Consider the following 21,708-nt stretch of genomic DNA (forward strand, 5'->3'; position numbering starts at 1 on the left):
CAGCTGTGCTTCACTACTGGTGAAGCCTCCTCCCTGCAGGTGGGGACCTGGGGCTTAAACTCAGGTCCTTGCACATAGTAATGTGTGCACTATGCTGTGTGTGCTACCACCTGGCCTCTGAGTGTATTATTTTCTCTCTTTCTGAATATGTAGACAGAAGACACGGGGAATGGAGTAATGACGTGAATGTGTGTTTGCTGACCCAGGCTTTCATCCAGCCAGGCCCATCCCCTGAAAGCATCTTCTTAGAACTAAATGGACTGGTTAACAGCTATGGCTTGTAGATAGTAACAATGATTTCATTTCAAAGAGTCCTGGCAGATCACATTCTTTTTTTGCTCTGTTTGAATTCCCACAAGAGCTATTATTGGGGCTCAGTGCTGGCATACAATGCCACTACTTCCAGTGGTCTCTCTCTCTTTGATAGAACAGAATGAAATTAAGAGAGGAGGGGGAGACAGAGAGGGAAAGAGACAGACCCCTGCAGACCTACCTCACCACTTGTCAAACTTTCCCCCTGCAGGTGGGGTGCAGGGGCTCGAACCCAGGTTCTTGCACATGGTAATGAGTGTACACAAACAGGTGTGCCACTGCCTGGCCCCCAACATGTTGCTCTCTATTGAAGCCTGGCTAACAAGTCCTGTGTGGGCGCTTCAGCTCCCAGTAAGCCTTCTGGTCATTCAACTCCTGGTTGAACAACTAACTAAAGGATTTCCAAAATTTCAGGACAGTTTTCAGTAAGAAAGACACAGATTCAAGTAAGCAGAAACTGGCAACCCACATGAAAATTGACCCCCCCAAAAGGAAGAAGAGACAAAAAATAGAAAAAGACTATAAATTCCCTATAGTCCTGGTATCATCAGAGAGAGAAGATACTAGAACCATGAATAAAGGACTTAAGAAAGGAACTCCAGTAAATAGAAAAATTATTTAAAAAAAAAAAGACCAAAAAGCTCAGTTGAAGAATTAGGAGACCTGAATTGAGAAAATCTCTCCAAAAATGATCAGAAAGACAAATCACTATGAAGAGAATAAGAACCTGGAGAACAGTCCAGGAGGGCCTGGCTGCATATAAGGAATCACAGGAAGGGACCAGCAAGATAGCTCACCTGGGAGGGTACCTGCTCTGCCACATAAGTTACTCAGGTTCAAGCACAGCCCCACTGTACTGGGGGAAGCTTTTGTGTGCTTGTGCCCCCCCCCCCCACACTGGAATGCAGAAAGAAGAAAATAGAGAGGAAACTATATATATATATATATATATTCCTGACTAAAAAGCATGAATTTTCAAATCTGAAAGATCCTATGAGTGCTTAATATAAAGAATGAAAATATCTCTTCGATTTGGCATCTAACTGTGAAATACTCAAGACGTTAGGGAGAAAGTGTTGAGATTGTCAACTTTTGAAGGGAAAAAAATGTAGGCCATAGGGGCTGCCAGTTGTGTACCCAGTTAAGCGCACATAGTAATAAGTGGAAGGACCCGAGCAAAAATCAGGGTTCAAGCCTCTGGCTCCCCACCTGCAGGGGGGATGCTTCACAAGTGTTGAAGCAAGTGTGCAGGTGTCTATCTTTCTCCTCCTCTATCTTCCCCTCCCCTCTCAATTTCTCTTTGTCTTATCTAATGACATGGATTAAAATGATTGCCTGGGGAAGTTTAAAAACAAGATCAGAAGAGAAAATGCAAGTAGAACCTGAACTGAAGTTGGTGTACTGCACCAAAGTAAATGACTCTGGGGTGGGGGTGGGGGGAGAGTACAGACCCTGGAAAAGGATGACAGAGGACCTAGTGGGGGTTATAGTGTTATGTGGAAAACTGAGAAATGTTATGCATGTACAAATTATTGTATTTACTGTTGACTGTAAAACATTAATCCCCAAAAAAAGAAGAAGAAGAAAAAAAAAAAAACGGTTGTCTAGAGTAGTGGATTCACAGTGCTGGCATTGAGCCCCAGTGATAACCCTGGAGGCAAAAAACAAGCCAGAATCAGAATCAGAATAGCACAGGATTTCTCAATGGAAACAATGAACCTGAAGATAATGGAACAGATTATTCACAACTAAAAAGTAAAATGCAACATTCTTTTCTTTCAAATTATTTTATACTGTGTATCATCTACCCAATTAATCAAATTTTAGGGGTAGAATAAAGACTTGTCTAGCCATGTTAGGCTTTGTATATCTTTGCCTCCTATAAACACTTTACTTAGGAATTATGTGATCTCTCCAAAATAAAAAAAAGAGGAATTAATTTAAAAAAGAGGATGAGATCAGATGTGACATGTACAGAAGCCAAGAGAGACAAGAGGCAATTAGAATCCTTAGAATAGTGGAGTAGGGTGGCTCCACAACCCAGAAATTTCTCTCCTGGTGCTAGATCCAAAAGAAATGAAGAGAGCTATGTATACTTATTTTCATAACAGCACAATTTGTAGTAGCCCAAAACTGGAAGCAAACCATCAGATATTCAGTGACAGATGAATGGCTAGGAAAATTGTGATATATATATATATCCATCTCCTTTTCTTCATTTTGGATGGAACTTGAAGGTATTATGCTAAGTGAGATAAGTCAAAAAGAGAAGGACAAATATCAGATGATCTCACTTATAAATATAACTGAAAAAACAAAACTGAAAAGGAAAACACAAACCAAATCTTGGACTGGGCAGTGTGTCCTGCACTAAAGCAAAATACTCTAGGGAGAGAATGGCTGGGAGGGAGTAAAAAGGGTCATGGAATATTAACATGTCCATATGTCAATAAACATAATGTAAACCACTAGCATACCCCTCCCCCCCAAATAAAAATAAGGGAGAGGAAGAGGAAGAGAAAAAGGCGGGGAGAGAAGGACTAGCCAAACTGTTTCTAAGAATTTGTAAGAACTGTAGAGGTTCTTGGGGTTCCAGAAGAGGACACAGAGTTTTCACGGCTGGTATAGTGTGGAACTTTACCCCATAATCTTATAACCTTGTATACCATTATAAAATTGCTAATAAAAATGACTTTTGGTGGATATGTGAGCATCCTGTTTGAGTGCCTTAATAGGAGCAGAAAAACTAAGCAAACAAGATGATTGACTGTTACTGGGAAAAGCAAAAGTCATATAGAAAAGGAAATACCAACACAGCATTCTCACAGTAATAACAACACACTCTAGAGAGCTAGGCACAAGCATGACATAGCTACACTGGACGGGTGGAGAGGGGCTGGGAAGTTTGTATGACTGTGGAATGTAGGGAATATGACAGTTGAATCTTTCTCTTCATTATTGATGCCTAAACCTGAATGCTCAAGAAACAGCAACACTGGCATCTAATTCGGAGATATGGAGTGACCTGCCAAAAGAACTGGCTGAAAGAGTCCCACCTGTGGAAGAGGAATCATAGGCAAGGGTGACCAAGGCTGTGCTCGCTCTTTTGCTGACAAGCTACACATAACTGACAGTTAAAGGTGATGCATGCGCTTTTAAGACAAGAAGATGAAAGAGTTGGGTGGCAAGATGTCAGGACCACCCTTCTACTTCCATAGCTCTGTGATCCTGTTAGGATGAGTTTGGCTGCTACTGGAATCAGAAATACAATAGGAGGCTAGGCAGAGGCAAAGAAATCACAACTCTCAGAGGAGAACATCACTGTCATGGATAAGCTTTTTGCCTTGACCTTGGACTGGCTGCTTCCCCACTTGTTACAACTCATGGATGACAATCAAAATGAGCAGTTATGACAATTGAGTTTACTAGGGCACCAGACCCCGGATGCACCCAGATACAAATAAAAAGAGCAAACACCTTTTTACAGAGTAAATGTTTAACTACTCAGAAGTCTCCATGCAGTGTGGTGAGAAACAGTGAAGGGAAAACAAGGTAGCTCCAACATCTATTTCCTCCAAGTGACCATCAAGATGACATTTTTATTTGAGCCAAATCTTTCATTGAGAAAAACAAGCCTGGCCATTCCCAATTTCTTATGTGACCTTTCAAACACTAATGTTTAATCTAGCTGGCCAGAAGAATAATGAGCTCCATTGTCATTAAATATTTCATCTTTATTACTTTATCCTTGAGAGAAGCCTCTTCAATAATTACATTTTGGATTAGTATTATTCTGACTCAAGATTTTATCACTGCCTCCCAATGCCCTCATGGTATTTACCTAATGGCACTGGCATCTAGACTATCATGAGCTCAAAGCAAAAGGCTGGTTGTGTCAACTTGTTTAGCTGGCCTGTGTGGGGGCCAGGTTTGTTAGTTTTTCTGAGATGAATGAGCCCTCAGAGAAGGTTTACACTGATGGTTTTTATGGTAAAGTTCCCTCCCCCAAAGATCAACAAGTCACCTCAATTACAGGGAGAAAAAGCTGGTGAAAGTGGAGACGATGCCCCAGATAACAGCAGGATTAAACAGAGCAGACCAGGGTTCAACTCTCTCCGGGCTTTGGAAAAATGACCTCGGTTACTTGGTGTATATTTGAGTTCTGTCCAGGAAGCAAAATTAACCTTAGGGTTTGGGCAGAGCCTGGCCCTGGGGAGCCCCTGGGTGAAGTATGAATGGTGGAAATAGAGAGCGAGCACTTGGAGGACTGGGCGGTGGTACACCCTGTCTAAGCTCACATTTCACCATACACAAAAGGACCTGGGTTTGAGAAGCCGCCCCCCCTGCTTGCCCCAGCAAGGGGGAAGCTTCACAAGCAGTAAAGCAGTTCTCTCTCCCTCTCTATCTCCCATCCTCTCTCACTGTCTCTCTGTTCTATCAAATAAAGTGGGGGCGGGGGGGAAAAATGGCCACTAGAAGTGGTGGGCTTATAGTACTGGCACCAAGCACTATCGATAATCACAGTGGCAATAAAAAATAAGAGAAAGAGCACCTGGCAGATATTCACCCACACAACCCCAGGCATTGGCAGCAGCCACTACTCTGCATGAGGCATTAGAGCTTTGCAGATATGATAGCTTAAAAGACAGACTCCCTAAGAAGGGACTGTAATGGATGGTCCCATTGTGGGCAAAGAGAGGCCCTAGCAGCCCAAGTGATGGGGATGAGCCCTTAGTGGCAGCTTGTCTGGGGCCACTCCAGCAGGAGTGAGATGCCTACTTGCTCAGGTATGATTGACCCAACAAGCAGAACAGCTGCTGAGTGCAGCATGGACAAATCTGACAGAGGAACATGGTCAGGATTGAGAGTATAGCTACTGAGGGGCCAGAGACACAACTGATGTTGTCAGTAGAACAAGACAACCAGGAAGCCCATGGGTGAAGCTTTCCTAAAAAGAATGTGAGAATGTCATAAGTCAGAAATGATAGCAACAAAAAATGCTGGAGAGGTTGTGGGGACAAAGGAACCCTCCTGCACTGCTGGTGGGAATGTAAATTGGTCCAACCTCTGTGGAGAGCAGTCTGGAGAACTCTTAGAAGGCTAGAAATGAATCTACCCTTTGACCCTGCAATTCCTCTCCTCGGGATATATCCTAATGAACCAAACACACCCATCCAAAAAAAAAAATCTGTGTATGCCTATGTTCATAGCAGCATAATTTTTAATAGCCAAAGCCTGTAAGCGTCATAGGTGTTCAACAATAGATGAGTGGCTGAGCAAGTTGTGGGCTCTATGCCCAACAGGACACTACACAGCTATGAAAAACAATGAATTCACCTTTTTTTTTTTTTTTTTAACCTCAGCTATTCAGCTATTAAGAATGATGATGAAGTCACCTTCTTTACCTCATCTTGGATGGAGTTTGAAGGAATCATGTTAAAGTGAGATAAGACTGAAAGAGAAGGACGAATATGGGATGATCTCACTCATGGACAGAAGTTGAGAAGTGAGAACAGAAGAAGAAACACAACGCAGAACTTGGACTGGGTTTGGTGTATTGCACCAAAGTAAAAGACTCTGGGGGAGAGGAGAGGGGGTTTTCAGGTCCTGGGGCATGATGGTGGAGGAGGATCTAGGCTGGAGTTTTGTAGGAAACTGTACCCACATGTCTACAACTGTACTTACTGTAAACCATTAGCAACCTCCTCCAATTAAAAAAAAAAGAATGACTCTGCTGGAGGGCGAGAGGTTAAGAACACTGGTGAGCACAAAGGGAGTCTGACCCTCAGATCACAGGAGCTAGTTTGGGGCAGGCGGGAGTGTTCCCCAGAGGTGAGGCTAACCTAAAACACCCTACCCCCCCCCCTTTTTTTTTTTTTAGTTTTTGACAAAAGGTGAGAGACAGAGAGAAACAGAGAGGAAGAAAGAGTGAGAGACAGGAAGCACTGCTCCATCACTAGCGAAGCTTTCCCATTTCAGGTGGGGCCCAGGAACTTGGACCCCAGTTTCTTGCACATGATAATGTTTGCATTTCACCAGGTAACCCCTCCACCCCTACCCCCAATACCTTTAAGCCAAGGGAAGCTCTGCAGAGCTCATGTCCAGGTAGGTCTGAGGGTCTGAGAAAGGAACTGAGACCCATGTCTTCACTGTAACCAGAAACTCTTATCTGCTCTGTCCTGTTTCTGTATCAAAGGAACCATGTTTTCTTTCTTCCCACTGAACCACAGAAAATTGTTTCACCTCTTGGTAAAGATAGAGAACAAGAGTACAATGTCCCAAAATTTTTTTTCTTAAGTTTTAGTGTGAGCTAGATTTCCTTGAGCAGTGTGCTTCAACCTAGTTGGAGGGAAGAGTTGTACTTTGAGAAGTTTATCTCTGTTTCAGTGAGGGAGGGCATAGGGAGGCCCAATAGTGTACACACATTGCCATGCACAAGGACTCAGGTTCAAGCACTGGGCCAACACATAGGAGCACCTGCAGGTGTGACGCTACATGAGTAGTGCAGAGTGTATCTTCTCTGTCTCTCCCTATGAAAGAAAAAGGGGGGGAGGCCTGGTGGGGAAAAGACCACCAGGAGTGATGGAGTCATGCAGGCATCTGCTAGGGAAAAATAAATCTGTATTTCAGCTCGCCAGTGTTATAGTTCAAATGTAACCAAAAAAACAAGACAACAAGACCAAGGCTGCATGGAGGGCAGGGAGTAACGTTGGGTTTCAGGTCTATTCCTACTAGGCCTGAAATTTTTTTTAACTCAGCATTCAGCTTTTTATCTCTTTCAAGTTGGGTACAGTATAAGCTGAATAGTTACAAAGAGTTTGCCAAGGTGTTGACTGGCTACAGTCAGTTCAACAAGGTTTCCACTGGGGACACTGGAATGTAGAAGTGAAGAGTCCAGCACTTGCAACAGTTTTCTCTTTCTTAGATTTTCCATTTAACATCAAGCCTCTCCACCCCCCCCCCAAAAAAAAAAAGAAGGGTACGGTAGGAGAGGACTGGAAGGGTATAAGAGATACTGTTGCTACAAGCAAACCATTTTTCTGGAGATGTGACACTAGTGGCTGAAGTCAAAGAAACTAAAGCCATGGGATTTTTGGCTCTACAACTTAAGAGACTGAAAATGAACACTAGAGGCAAATATATATGTTACTTTTGATCAGTGAGACTATCCAGAGGCAGGTTAACATTTGGTATCTTTCGTTGGCAATGTCACTTACCCATAAATTGAATCCATTAAAAAAAATTCTTAGGGTGCCAAAGTAAAAAATCTCTGGGTTGAGGGCGAGGGTAAAAGTTCAGCTTCACAGGGGTGGGGGTGGGGAGGATTAGATGGGACAGTCCTTTGGTGGTGGGAATGGTGTTTATGTACACTTCTATTAATTTGTAGTTATATAAATCACTATTTAACTAATATGAGAAGGGAAAATTGATTGAATGTCTCAAACTTTTTAATGCACACACCACAGGTGGAGTCTTTGATATGTTGACACTCTTAAAAAGCTTAGAGTAGGGAAAACAGAAGCGACTGGTGGCACAGCTATATACAAATAATGTCAAAGGACATAAATTATGGTCATGTTGTGTATGACACAGAAAATCCTAAAAAGGAATTTTTCAAAGTTAAATCAATTGCCAAGTAATATGATTATAGCAATAACTATCTATTGCCTTCTTAAACCCTAAGACAGCAGGAACCTCCCACTTCCTCTATCAAGCCTGTATTTCCCCCAGTCCTGGAATCTCTAGGGTGGGGTTCACTTTCCTACATGCTTCTCTCAAGTCATACCAAATGGTATTGCATCCGCCGATTCCAACCCAATCAATGCAACGAGTACCACCTTAGTATGCTTCTCTTCAGACTATATCCAGAGATGTCTGGCATGGAATATCAACCCTTCAGTCTCATTACTCAGGTGAGACCTTATCTTTCATAGGATTCTCTTATTATATTCCAGAAGGTTCACTTCCTAACAAAGTCCCAAAACCTAGATATAGACCAGGTCCCATGAGATAGAGCATGTGTTCACATGTATCCATAAATTAGGGCAAAATATATACCTGAAAGCAAAAGTACACAATAGTCTACAGTGAGTCAGTATAAAGTTCATAATGAAATAATGTCTACTTAGACTTAGATACCCTCCTCACCTACTTCCTACACTTCTCTCACTCACTCTCAAGCTATTCTTATCAAAGCAAGGACTGCAAAATCTGAATAAGGGCAAGAGACTGGCATACTTTAATAATGATTCTTTAGTCACTATCAGACCACCCCATCAGCTGGGGCCCTCGTTGGGGAGTCCTGAGATTTCCAAACAGACATGATGGGCCTAGACCTCAAATAAATCCCGCTCTCCATTGTTACCGGTCATCTCTATCAGGAACAACAAAAAAAAGACCCCTTTGTGGGCCCCCATAGGACCTTTCCCTCACCTTAAATCAACAAAGGTAGAGAATGCGCCATCCTCTGAAGGGAGGCTGGACAACATACTCTACGCTACACCTGAGGAAGATGGATCCTGAAATTGGGGCAGCTTGGAACGTTCCTAGTCATGACCACAGAATGTGAGCTCAGATCTACAGGGATGCAGAGGCTACATAGGATCCTAAGGTGAGTGTGGGCCCCAGAACACATCACATCAATGAGGTTTACAGTCAACAATATTTATCACCTTTCCCATATTTGGGAGCTACTCTCTTCCTTGATCCAGCTTTCTGGTCCTTTTTCCAGCCATGATATCATCTCTCCAGACAATAACTTGGATCCACCTGCATATCAGATGTCAGGTGCAGGGGGAAAAAAAAAACTAGTATAGTCATGGACCCTTTGGAATAGAACTAAAACAGGCCTACCAGCTATCTACAAAACAGAGACCCCCCCCCCCCAACTCTTCATCTGCACTATTCCAGCCTTTAGGTTCATAATTAGTCAACAACTTGTTTTGCTTTATATGTTAACTTTTTTAGCCACCAGGTTCCAGATGCTGGCCATGATGCCAACCAGACTTCTCTGGACAGACAACCTGACCAGTGTGTTCTGGACCCATGTTTAACAGGGAAGACATTACAGAAGCCAGACCTTCCACCTTCTGCATCCCATAATGAAACTGGGTCTATAATCCCAGAGGGATAAAGAAAGCTATCAAGGAGGGGGATGAGATACAGAGTTCTGGTGGTGGTAATTGTGTGGAGTTGTACTACTCTTATCTTATGGTTTTGCCAATGTTTCCTTTTTATAAAAAAAAAAAAGACTTTAACAGTACACATACATACACACAAAAAAGCCCTAGAAATATCATCATGCACCAATTCATCAAAGAATGTGAGCGTTCTCTGAATTAATGTGGAATCCTAAGCTACTCTTCAAAAAAAATGTCAGCTATCTGAAAAATTCATTTCAATTTCCTGTCCATGCAGAAATCTATGTGGAGTCATTTGAAAAGCTAATCACTTCAGATGTCATTCTATAAGTTATTAAAAAAAAAACAACCCAAAAGATTGCTTGTAAAATCCAGGTGCAGGCTCTGTGATGTAAATATATATTTTTTCTCTTCTGGGGTCGTTTTTATGGGGCTGGGGAGAAGAAGTGTGACTAGCAGGCATATTATAAAACTCCTATCAGAAACAAATAGTCTTTGCAAGTGCCCTCAACCTCACTAAAAAGAAGTGACACACTCTTAGGTTTGCCTCAGTAGCAGGTGTGCTGAAAGTGACTCCAGTCCTTAATGTGACGTCCTTCTCTCAGGAGGCAGAGGAAACAGGCATGCTTCTGCCTCAGGATCCAAAATCATCATCTGCTTTCCAAAACATACATCCATGTTTGCTTGATGACCCAGCTTCCTGACACCTGGCAAAAGCTGACTTAGTCCTTTAATAGAAGAGGAACGGAGGTGATACCCCCTCTAGAATGTTAGGCTCATCACTTAGGAAGTCATTTCTAGATAAGCCTCTCTGTGCAAATGACCAGCACTTTTCCTCTGACATGGTTGCTATTCTCACCATCCCTCAAAGGCCTCCAGGGTATGGGGACTTTCAGAAACCTCAAAACATGAGGCTGAAGTCTGGAGAACTCTCAAAGGCTAGAAATGGACCTACCCTATGACCCAGCAATTCCTTTCCTAGGGATATATCCCAAGGAAACAAACACAGCCATCCAAAGAGATCTGCTGTTCATAGCAGCACAATTTGTAATAGCCAAAGCCTGGCAGCAACCTAGGTGTCTAACCAGAGATGAGTGGCTGAGAAAGTTGTGGTATAGTAACACAGTGGAACACTACTTAGCTATTAAGAATGATGAATTCACCTTCATCTCATCTTGGATCAAACTTGAAGGAATAATGTTAAGTGAGATAAACAAGAAAGAAAAGGATGAATATAGGGTGATCTCACTCACAGACAGAAGTTGAGAAATGAGAAGGGGAAGCACAAAGCAGAACTTGGATTCTAAGGGTGGGAGGAAGTGGGGTTTAGGTCTTTATGCACAATGGAGGACCACCTAGACTGGGAGGGGGTGAGAGTGTTTTGCAGAAAACTGAGAAATTTTACACATGGTGGGGGGGTGCGGGTGGTGGCGCATCTGGTTAAGAGGCACACATAACACTGAGCAAGGTCCCAGGTTCAAGCCATTGGTCCCCACTTGCAGGCGGGAAGCTTCATGAGTGGTGAAGTAGAACTACAGGTCTCTCTCTCTCTCTCTTAATCTCCTTCCCTCTTGATTTGTGGCTGTCTCTATTAAAATTTTACACATGTACCAACAACTGTATTTACTGCCCAGTATAAACCATTAATCCCCCATTAAAACAAACAAACAAACAAACAAACAAACTATGAGGCTAAACAGAGTGGTCATGTCAGCAAAGGCAGCACTGATGGGGGAATATAGATCTGTTGGAAGGCAAGAAGGTTTTCAATCCTTCTGCCTAAGCAGAGGTTGTGCTCTGCTACCGACTGTGTTCAGGAAGTCCTGGGGAGAATTAATATTCAGGCATGCCACCAATTTCCACAGCATGGAATCAAAATGTTCTTAACTCTGACAGCAGGTACACTTGCTTTTTGCATTTTCTAATACTCCATATATACCTTCTGTAAAAGGTCTTACCTCTTAATAGAATACAAAAAGAAAATCAAATATTAAAAATTTAGAGTAAAAATCTGACTGGGAAGAATGCAGCCATGATTGTTTCTCTTTATTCCTAAGAATTTCATGCTCTAGTACAAGACTGCCTATTGGAACTCTAAAATATGTACTCTCAATCACCAAGTTAAATATATTCTTTGAAAAAGAGACATTTTTTCCCTTTGCTTCCTGCTCACTTTTTAGAGTATACTTAGAAGAAAAAAAGAATGGCTTACTACTGGAGCTTTTGAAGCTACCCAGAATAATCCCTTATATAAAGGAATGATTCTGATACAGCAGTTTCTCCCTGCAGTGTTTGATTTAGACACGGAGACACCCAGCCATTAATCGACATCTTTCAAAATCAAGGATTCTATCAAAGCTGACAGAATAACAAGTGCTAACTGAATGATTTACAGCTTCTTCTAGTGCAGGTATGTATAGCATGATACCAAAAAGGGAAAAAAGACCTTTTTTATTTTACAGGAAGAAAACAGAAACAAAAAAGAGAGAAATACAATGTGAACAAGAACACCAACACAGCCTCTTTTTATGCTATGTGGATGAGGTTATAAAATTTAGTAGCCCAGATGAGACTTAGAATATCATCTACTTACTGCTTCAAGAAGCACCACATAGGGATAGGAGGGTCCTAAAGGGGGGGGAAATGACAGAAATGAAATATGATAACTGCTTTTCAATTTGCTGCTAAGCCTTCCCCAGCTGAATAGTCAGAATCAGGCATGATGGGTGGGGGAGATGGAGATACAGATCCCCAGCATTCCTCAGGCCTTTCTTTATTCGACAGGGTTCTGTACCACCTTCCTGCCTTTTATCCTTAGGATTTCCTTCCTCTTCCTAAGTCAGTGGTTAGGATCAGAGGCCCATCTTTGACTTCCTAATAGAATAAGAAGCAGCAGACATGGAAGCATCTTATGGAAAGCAGAGATGAAGGAAGAGGAGGAGGGTGGCCTGAAGAGTCCATTTCTTTCCTGCAGCTGTAGGAGACAATAGAGCCCAACGCTGCTCAAATGAATGATCTTTCAGAAGACTATGTTAAATTAAGTTAAATTGTGTAGTTTTGTTTCTTTTAAAAAAATTTTAAAATTATATTTATTTACTGGATAGAGACAGCCAGAAATCAAGAGGGAAGGGGGTGATAGAGAGGAAGAGAGACAGAGAGACACCTGCAGCCCTGCTTCACCACTCATACAGCTTTCCCCTTGCAGGTGGGGACTGGGGGCTCAAACCCGGGTCCTTACGCATTGTAATACATGTGCTTAATCAGGTACGCCACCACCTGGCCCCTTGTTCTGTTTCTTATGCTTGAGAGTCCAAAGCTTTATCCACTGTGCCACCTCCTGGACTTCCCTTGTTCTGTTTCTTAAGCCATATTTTGAAAACTTTTTCTCTAGATGGCACCTGTTGGCAGTCCATTTAACAGACTGGTTCTAGGACTGACTTCTAGGCCAGAGCCCATGTGCCAAGCCTCTGTAGGAACCTTATTCCTTCTATGAAACCCCTTTTGGTTTCATACAGTTTCTTGTTCTTACAGTGGATCCTAAAGCAATAGCTAATTCTACTGAATTGTGATTTGGGGACTCAAGGCAGATGCAAATTTCTTTGAGAAAAAAAAAAAAAGACCAGTCCTAACACTGATAAAAGTACCAAGAATTAGACCACAAACCCCACTGTGTACAGAGGAGGCTCCAAGCTGGCCAGGAAGGGAGGAAAGTCAAGAGTTAGGAGGAGTCAAGGGCTGACCTTTGGTGACTCTCAAGAAAACCCAAGAGTTCAATACCCTTAGTCAAGAGATGGGTAACAACAGTCACAACTACCATCAAGGCCCCACTCCAAACAAAACCCCACACTTTTCGTTTTTGTGCCAAATGTTTCAGTGAAGGAGAGAACCTCCAAAGCCCCTGATGAACAGAATTGTAGCAAATCGAAAGCAATGACCATGAATTCATGTGGGAATAATCTTTGACCTCACAAAGAACTTCCTGAGACCTCCCAGTCACCTTTTGAGCTGCCGTGTATATCTGAAAGCAAAAGAACTGTGCTTGTGGTGCTGTGAGGATACGAAAAACTGCAGTGTGGCTCATCTTCATAACAGATGTGAGTGTGCAAGTTACACACTGTTAGGTGGACATTACTCCAATTCTTTTCTAATCTAGGAAAGTGAAACAAATTATTTCCCCCTTTTTTTCAATGCAGCTATAGGATTAAATTTGGGACCTTCCACATGCAAGGCATGAGCTTTACCTCTTGGCCACCTCTCTGGTCCAAATTATTTGTAATGCTCTGGAGAGTTGAGTAATTTATAGTTGAGCTTTATGTACTGATCCTTTAAGCAGAGCCTTCCAAACTGAAGCCCAACTAAAATTCACAGTCCACAGAGAGCATGCCTCTCGATAACATCGTTTCCCACTTGTGCTTGATTTAATCATGAGCTGTTTTGTTTATTGTGGCCCCGGAGCATAGAAAATCTATGGTTAATGTTCCATTTCCACAGCATGGAAATCTAACAACATATCTCACAATATCATTCAGCAGTGCAGGGTTGGATGATGGCTATTTCACTTGTAGAGATCTGATCTTTATTCACAAGAGCTAGACTTCAAGAACCAGTTCCATATCTACTAGACCATTACGGACACTTAAACATAGTCTAAGTCCTTGTTCTGGAATTGTGGCTTATGACTGTATGTGTGAAAATACAATGTTATACAATGATAGAAATCTTATAATCTCATGTGTGAAAACAGAAGGAATATGACAGCTAACACCACAGTGCTGTGATATTTGTAAAGATGCCATTTCCCATGACTAGAATCAATGGTCAAGGACATTTTAATTAAAAAGGACATATAATAACAAATCAAATCCTATCTAATAAATTGTTGTAAATCAGCCCAATAGTCAAATTCAGGTTGAACAATAGTTACTCTATTTAGTAAAATTGTTGTAACTAATTATTATAAAAACAGTGTCTTAAAACAACACAATTCTATCATCTTGCATTTCTAGTGGTCAGAACTCCTAAAATTTAGAGACAGTCATGCTCCACTGGAAAGACTCTAAATGAGAGAACCCATTTACTTACCTTCTTTTTGACTTTTAGAGTCTGCCTACATTCCTTGGCTAATGGCTCCTTCTTCTGTCTTCAAAGTATAGCTCTTTCTTTGGTCTCTATTTCTTCCACTACATCCTTCTCTAACTCTGACCTTTCTGTATTCCTGTTGCAAGGATACTGTTGGGTCACCTGGGTACTTTCCCCATAAATCAGCCTTTAACCACACTGGCAAAGTCTTTTTTTTTTTTTTTTTTTTTTTTTTGCCATAAAGGCTAATATAAACTTCATGGCTTAAAACAATAAAATGTATTACTTTGCACTAAGTCAGGGGCTTAGGAAATAGGGTGCAGGCAATTTAGGGAGGGTATTGTTGTTTTGTTTGGTAGTATGGGGGACTGAGCCTGTGACTTCAGAGTCTCAGACATAAAAGTCCTTTGTATAGCTATTAAACTACCTCCCCTGCCCTGGGAGGCCATTGGCCCATCTACTGTAGCTATCAAAGCCATTTATACAGAAAGATCTATTCCAATATCTTTGCAGTGAATAGGAATGATAGCATAATGCTTATGCAAAAAGATTCACACCTGAAGCTCCAAAGTCCCAGGTTCAATCCCTGCCAGAGTTGAGCAGTGCTCTCATCAAAATAACAACAATAATAATGAATCTTTGCAGCTGTCTTTGCAATAGTAAAAAAAAAAAAAAAAGTCTACCCACCAAAAATAAAACTTTGTAAGAAGTTGTTAAAACAAAAATGAGAGACATGTCTACAGGAATGACCAACTGTAACATAAAATCAGAAGAGTTTTCACTCAGATGCACTTATTACTGCAGTCAACATCAAGCATGTTCTGTCTCTTACAGGGCAGGTGACAGGCATGTCCTCGTGGTGAGGGACAGCACATTCTCACTGAAGACACTGATCTAGCCAAGATATTGATTCGGTAGCGACTGACCAGAAATTTCATTAAATCAAGCATTACCTGTTTGAATAGAGAGTTGTCCTGTCATGTGAGTAATGGTCGTTGATGTATAAGGAGGAAGATGAAATTGTGGTTGCCAAGGATGCAGCTTCAAACAGTGATGGGGTGCTAGGCACCAGGTCAGGTCTGTGTCGGGCCCCCAGAGCTGGTAAGGAAAGCAACACACACACACACACACACACACACACACACACACACACACACACACACACTCATGAATCTCAGCTCTAGATGATGACACAGTGATGTCAGAGAGTCACGAACACTCATCTCACACAGGATGCAGATCCAATGAGCTCTGCTCTCTGCCCCCAACCCCCAACTGCCGCAGACATGCAAAATAGCTTCCTGAAAACAGGTTAAACAGAAAGGAAATTGCATTAATTTACAAAATGGCTTATGGAAATGGTATTAGCAATGTTTTTTTTAAACACCTAATGAAGGGATTGAATGCTTCAAAAGATGATATAAAAACTCCTTGGGGCTTAAGGGGATAATTCGACAGAGATTAAAAGGATGACTGGCAAATGTATAAGCGGTGAACCTGCCCTCCCCCCCCCCCCCTGGGATATGCACATGTGGACAGCTCCCAGTTTAGATCTAAGCACGCAGACTCTTCAAGGGCCAGGAAACAAGATGTTTCATAGACTAGTAGGCAGCTTATACCTCGGCCCCGTGTGAGTCCAAGAGCTCTTGGACTCTTCTTGCAGAGCTCTCCTTGATATTATTATTCTTTGTTGTTGCCAGAGCTTCACTGCTCTAGGCTGACTTTTTCAGGGAGAGAGAGAGAGAGAGAGAGGAGAACAGAGGGAGAGGGGGAAAGATAGCATAGAACTAGAGCTTTGCCCAGTGTGGTAAGGACTAGGTTTGAATCTGAGTCAGATATGGCAAAACAAGGCCCACTATCCAAGAGAGCTATATTGCTAATCTCCTCCTTGATAGTGTGTTTCAATAGCATGGCTGCCCTTTAATGCTATATTACTTTTTAACTTTATTTAAAAGACAGAGGCCAGAGAACCACTGAACATATGTGTTGTCAAGGAATTGAACCCAGGTCCCTCACACATAAACAACATATACTTTAACTGCTTAGTTCCCTTTCAGTCATATAGCTGCCTTTTCCCTCATAATATGAGGAAATGCTTATTTCTCCTCTTAGAAGTAGATTTTAGGGTGGGTGGTGGTACATGTGGTTGAGTGCCCAGGTTTAGTGCATAGGACCAGAGTTCAAGCCCCCAGTGTCTATCTACCTGCAGGGATTAAATTTCATGAGTGGTGAAGAAGTGCTGCAGGTATCTCTCTCCATCTCTATCCAAAATAAATCATAATAAAAAAAAAAAGAAAAAGAAAAGTAGATTCCTATGAAAGTTCTGAGGTGGGCTGGCAAAATAGCTCACTTGGATAGTACATTGCTTTGTCATGTGTAAGACTACCACTTTGTGTAAGACTACCCTACCACTTTGAAGAAAGCCTGGGTGCTATAGTCAGTCTCTCTCTCTCTCTCTCTCTCTCTCTCTCTCTCTTAGAAAGCCTGGGTGCTATAGTCAGTCAGTCTCTCTCTCTCTCTCTTGAAGAAAGCCTGGGTGCTATAGTCAGTCAGTCTCTCTCTCTCTTTCTGCCTTTCTGTTTTTATCACAAGCAAGCAAAGAAAGAAAAAACTGAAGAATCAATTGTCTCTAGTAGAACAAGCAGAATATTCTAAGCTGAGGAGTGACCCACATGTTTTGTTTGTTTTTAAGGGTTGACTCTGGATCACTATAAATGGCTCGACCCTATACTGTGAACAAATGCACATCACTTACTAGTGGGTCTGTCAGAGACTGTGTAGAGGCTTAGTCAGAGAGAACAAAGCTTGCTTAGAAAGACAAGTCTCTACAGGCAGAACATTGTGGACATAACAGAAACTGCGGCTCAATCTTGTCCTTGAAGTCTTATAGTTGGGCCTACATTGATCCCTTCTTTCAACTAAGGGGAACTTAAATTTAATTACTGAGATATAATTAACATATGACACAGTATGAGTTTGAAGGTATAAAACATGACTCAGCATTAAATGTTTAGATGACATCCATTACCGGACAATATACAATCTTTTTTTCTCTACTGACAATAATTTCAAAGATGGATTCTCTTACCAATTTTAAAATACAAAATACAGAATAGTCAACTATAATCACTGGATTATAGTGCTCTGGATTCTTTTTTAGTCATTCCCCTAAACTACATGGTAAGTGATGATAATAAGTACAATATAACCTGAAGGTGCGCTCGGATTTCCTTTACAGGCAGAACTGGGTCAAATTTATATAATTTCAGGAGATGGGCTGAAGATATGCACTACCAGGTGAGGGTGAAGATTTGGATTTTGTCTTTAGAGGATAACAGTGTGTGGGGGAGAGAATAATGGCTCTGAGTCGTAGGTTCAGTCCCCAGTACCACCATAAGCCAGAGAGCTGGTCTCTAATTCTCTCTCATTAAAGTGAATAAAATATATTTAAAAAAATAAAGAGGACTAGGTGGCAGGGTGATATAAGGCTTGGAGGCAAAGGAGGATAAGCAGGAAAGGACTTGACTCTGGTCAAACAGTGTCATGCAAGAGAAGGTGCAGCTCTGGCTTTATCACTTCAGGTCAGAATAAAGAACTTCCATTACAGGGGAAGGTTAATCATATTGAATGATGAGTAACTCAAGCGCTCAACACACAAAAATTTGAGAGGCTTCAGGGTTGGAAAAATAGCTCACCTGGGCCAGGTGGTGGCTAAGTGGACACATTACAGTGCACAAGGACCCAGGATCAAGCCCCTGGTCCCCGCCTGCAGGGGAAAGCTTCACAAGTGGTGAAGCAGGGCTGCAGGTTCCTTTCTGCCTCTTTGCTTCTCTATCTCTCCCTCCCCTCTCAAGTTCTGTCTCTATCCAATAATAATAGTAACAACAGTAATAATATTTTATATATATATATATATCATCTGGATAGTATTCCTGCTTTGCTATGCATATAACTCATGTTCAAGAGTGGACCAACATACTGGAGGAAGCTTCACGCTCTGTGTGGTACCTTTTCCTCTCTGCCTCTGCTTCTCTCTTTATATCTGAAAGAGTCAGTTCAGAGCAGTGAAGTTCCAGCACTAGGGAGGGGGGAGTAAGGGGGTGAAGAGAGAAAAGAAAGGAAGAAAGAGAGAAAGACTTAAACTTAAGATAGCAGAAAAAGAAGGCGTGTCTTTGTCAGGAAAAAGGTAATGGACTGAGAGAGATAAGCAAAAGCAATTCATGAACTCTTGCCAGAAATCACTAAATCTAGGACTTATGAGAAAGAAAAATTGACCTGGTACATCTAGACAAGGGCTGCAGAAGACAGGAGTAGGAATAGTACACTTCATTCTATGAATTTGCAGGGGGGGGGAAGCCACTGAGATCTAATCTCCTAGAGGAACTCAAAGAAATTTTCAGGAAACACTGTAGTTCTCAAGAGAATATGGTAATAAAATAATCTAAAATGTCACTTGCTTTGATAGGCTTAGAGGAAAAATCCAGATGATCAATACAAAGAAGTATTTGATAAAATACGATACTCATTCTTGATTAAAAACTCATAGCAAAGTAGAAACGAAAAGGAACTTTCTCAGCTGATGATAGGTGTCAAATACAGTGAATTACTCTCTCAACAGGGAAACATTAGAAGCAGTCCCTTCAAAATCAGGACAAGGCAAGGGTGGCTAGAACCTACCACTTCTGGGCCTCATTGTGCAAGAAGTCTTAGTCAGCTTGGTAAAAGAAAGATTAAGAAATCTCTGCAACAGCAAGAAGCCCAACTTTCAAAAGGAGACTATGTAAACTATATGTCTCCATCTTTATAGTCATTTCATATTCATTCAAGGAACAAGATTAAAAAAAAAGGAACAAGACCCCACCAATATATCCTGGAGACCCACCCTACTAGGGAAAGAGAGAGGCAGACTGGGAGTATGGACCGACCAGTCAACGCCCATGTTCAGCGGGTAAGCAATTACAGAAGCCAGACCTTCCACCTTCTACCACCCACAATGACCCTGGGTCCATGCTCCCAGAGGGATAGAGAATGGGAAAGCTATCAGGGGAGGGGGTGGGATATGGAGATTGGGTGGTGGGAATTGTGTGGAGTTGTACCCCTCCTACCCTATGGTTTTGTTAATTAATATTTTCTTAAATAAAAAAAAAAAGGAACAAGATTAATAAAAGGCAAATTGTGACCTGCAAGATGGGAATTATAAAATCATTATAGAATACCTAGATAAATATATATCTCACTGTATATGTGTCTATAAGTCTGTGCTGTGCAGGTGTGTACATATACATAGATTTAATGTATATGTGAATTTAAATACACATACACACACACACACATATAGGCACAGACATGCAGAAAACAGGGTTTAGAAGTAGAAACACATTATGCAAAAGGCTTTCATGCCTGAGGCTCTGAGGTCCCAGGTTCGATCCCCAGCACCATCATAAACCAGAGCTGAGCAGTGCTCTGGGCTTTTTGTGTCTTTCTCTCTTTACTTCTCTCTCTCTCTCTCTCTCTCTCTCTCTCACTAAAATAAATAAATAAATAAAGCAGAAACACCAAAATATTTAAGCTATGTTACCACAGTCATAGATCTTTCCTTTTGGAATAATGTAGTTATCTATAATTTTTTTTTATCATAAACCATGTATTGCACTGTTTATGATTTAAAAAATTCTATTAGCAGTCATGCTGTAAAATATCCTTTGAAAATTAAGTCTTAGAGCAGTTATGCTCTATTTTATACTGTGAATTTATATTATCATATAATAAAACCACAGGAAATTTTTCTTTTGTTCTTGGCTACCAGGGTTATCACTGGGTATCCATGAAAATATGACTCCATGTTCACGGAGGCCTTTTTTGTTGAGAGAGAGAGAGAGGGTGAGAGTCAGAGAGCTATAGAGAGGGAAAGAAGACAAAGAAAAGGAGAAACACCTGCAGCACTACTCCATGGCTCATGAAGCTTCACCCCCCTACAGGTGGGGACCAGGGACTTGAACCCAGGTCTTTGCATATGGCAACATGTGCAGTCTACTGTGTGAAACGCCTCATGGCCTTGGGAATTTTTCTTTTTAAAATTACAGGTCTTTACCTTCTTCATCAAGGCTACTAAAGCTTTGTCCTTCGGTTAGCAAATCCCGCTTCTCATCCTTCCATTCCTGGCTAATGGAGGACACGATCTCTTGGGAGGTCGCCTTCAGGGCAGCAATGGAGTTGCACCGTTTCTTAGAAGGGGAGGCCTTGAGAGCTAAACAGAGGGAAGAAAAGACAAGCAGACACCTGCTATAAAAACAAGTAAAGACATAAAAGATGACTACAGGATGGACTCACTCATGAGAACTGATGCATGTGAAGTTGCAAAAAACCAACCATAAATAAAACTGAAGCAAACTATTTCTAAGACTTGTGGGAACTACAGTGGTTATCTTTGGGGAGGTAGAAGGGTTGGGGAACAATACACTGTGATCTTATAGTGGTGTAACCCACTATCGATCACAAATAAAAGACAACTGCTTCCACATTTTTACTTTTTCGTTTTTTTCTTTTCTTCTTCTTCCTCCTCTTTTTTTTTTGCCTCCAGGGTTATTGCTAGGGCTCAGATTGGGCCCTCCTCAATCGCTATCGAACAGCCCATGGCCGGTGCGCCGCTATGTTCCATCGCTGGGGAGCCAGAGACGACCCGAACTGCCCCTGCGGCTACAGACAGACTATGACCCACATAGTCAACAACTGCCACCTCTCCAGATTCAAAGGAGGTCTCGAAACTTTACATCAGGCTCAACCTGACGCTGTTGACTGGCTACGTAAGAAGGGCAAACGCTAGAAGAAGTGCCTACACTATAAATCCATTGCTCCTGGTGGCCTTTTATTTTTTTTCTCTCATTTTATTAGATATGACAGAGAGAAATTGAGAGAGACGGGGATAAAAGGCTGAGTGAAAGACAGACACCTGCAGACCTGATTCACTGCTTACTAATGAAGCTACCTCCCTGATGGTGGGGTGCTTAGGCTCAAATTGAGGCCCTTGTGCTGGTACTTGCACTTCATACTATGTGCGCTTAACCTGGTGCTCCACTGCCTGATTCCCTACTTTATCAAACTGATATGCTACCTACTTGTTGATATTCTTACCCCAATTTGAGTAAAAGTCTCGTCCTATGCAGAGGGTATGAAAAGG

General features: G+C 41.7%; 1 protein-coding gene across 6 annotated transcripts in view; it reads right to left on the minus strand.

Moving 5' to 3' along the window:
* The window catches only part of PIP5K1B (phosphatidylinositol-4-phosphate 5-kinase type 1 beta), a 361,155-nt gene that overhangs the window by 62,783 nt on the left and 276,664 nt on the right, over positions 1–21,708 (minus strand). For all 6 annotated transcript variants that reach the window (XM_016190557.2, XM_060199750.1, XM_060199751.1 and 3 more), the window contains 2 exons: positions 20,623–20,778; positions 15,485–15,629 (listed from right to left, as the gene is read on the minus strand). In XM_016190557.2, coding sequence (XP_016046043.1) covers positions 15,485–15,629; positions 20,623–20,778 — 301 coding nt within the window. The remainder of the gene's footprint in view (positions 1–15,484; positions 15,630–20,622; positions 20,779–21,708) is intronic.

Source organism: Erinaceus europaeus, chromosome 10 (assembly GCF_950295315.1).
Source record: "Erinaceus europaeus chromosome 10, mEriEur2.1, whole genome shotgun sequence".
Classification (NCBI taxonomy): domain Eukaryota; kingdom Metazoa; phylum Chordata; class Mammalia; order Eulipotyphla; family Erinaceidae; genus Erinaceus; species Erinaceus europaeus.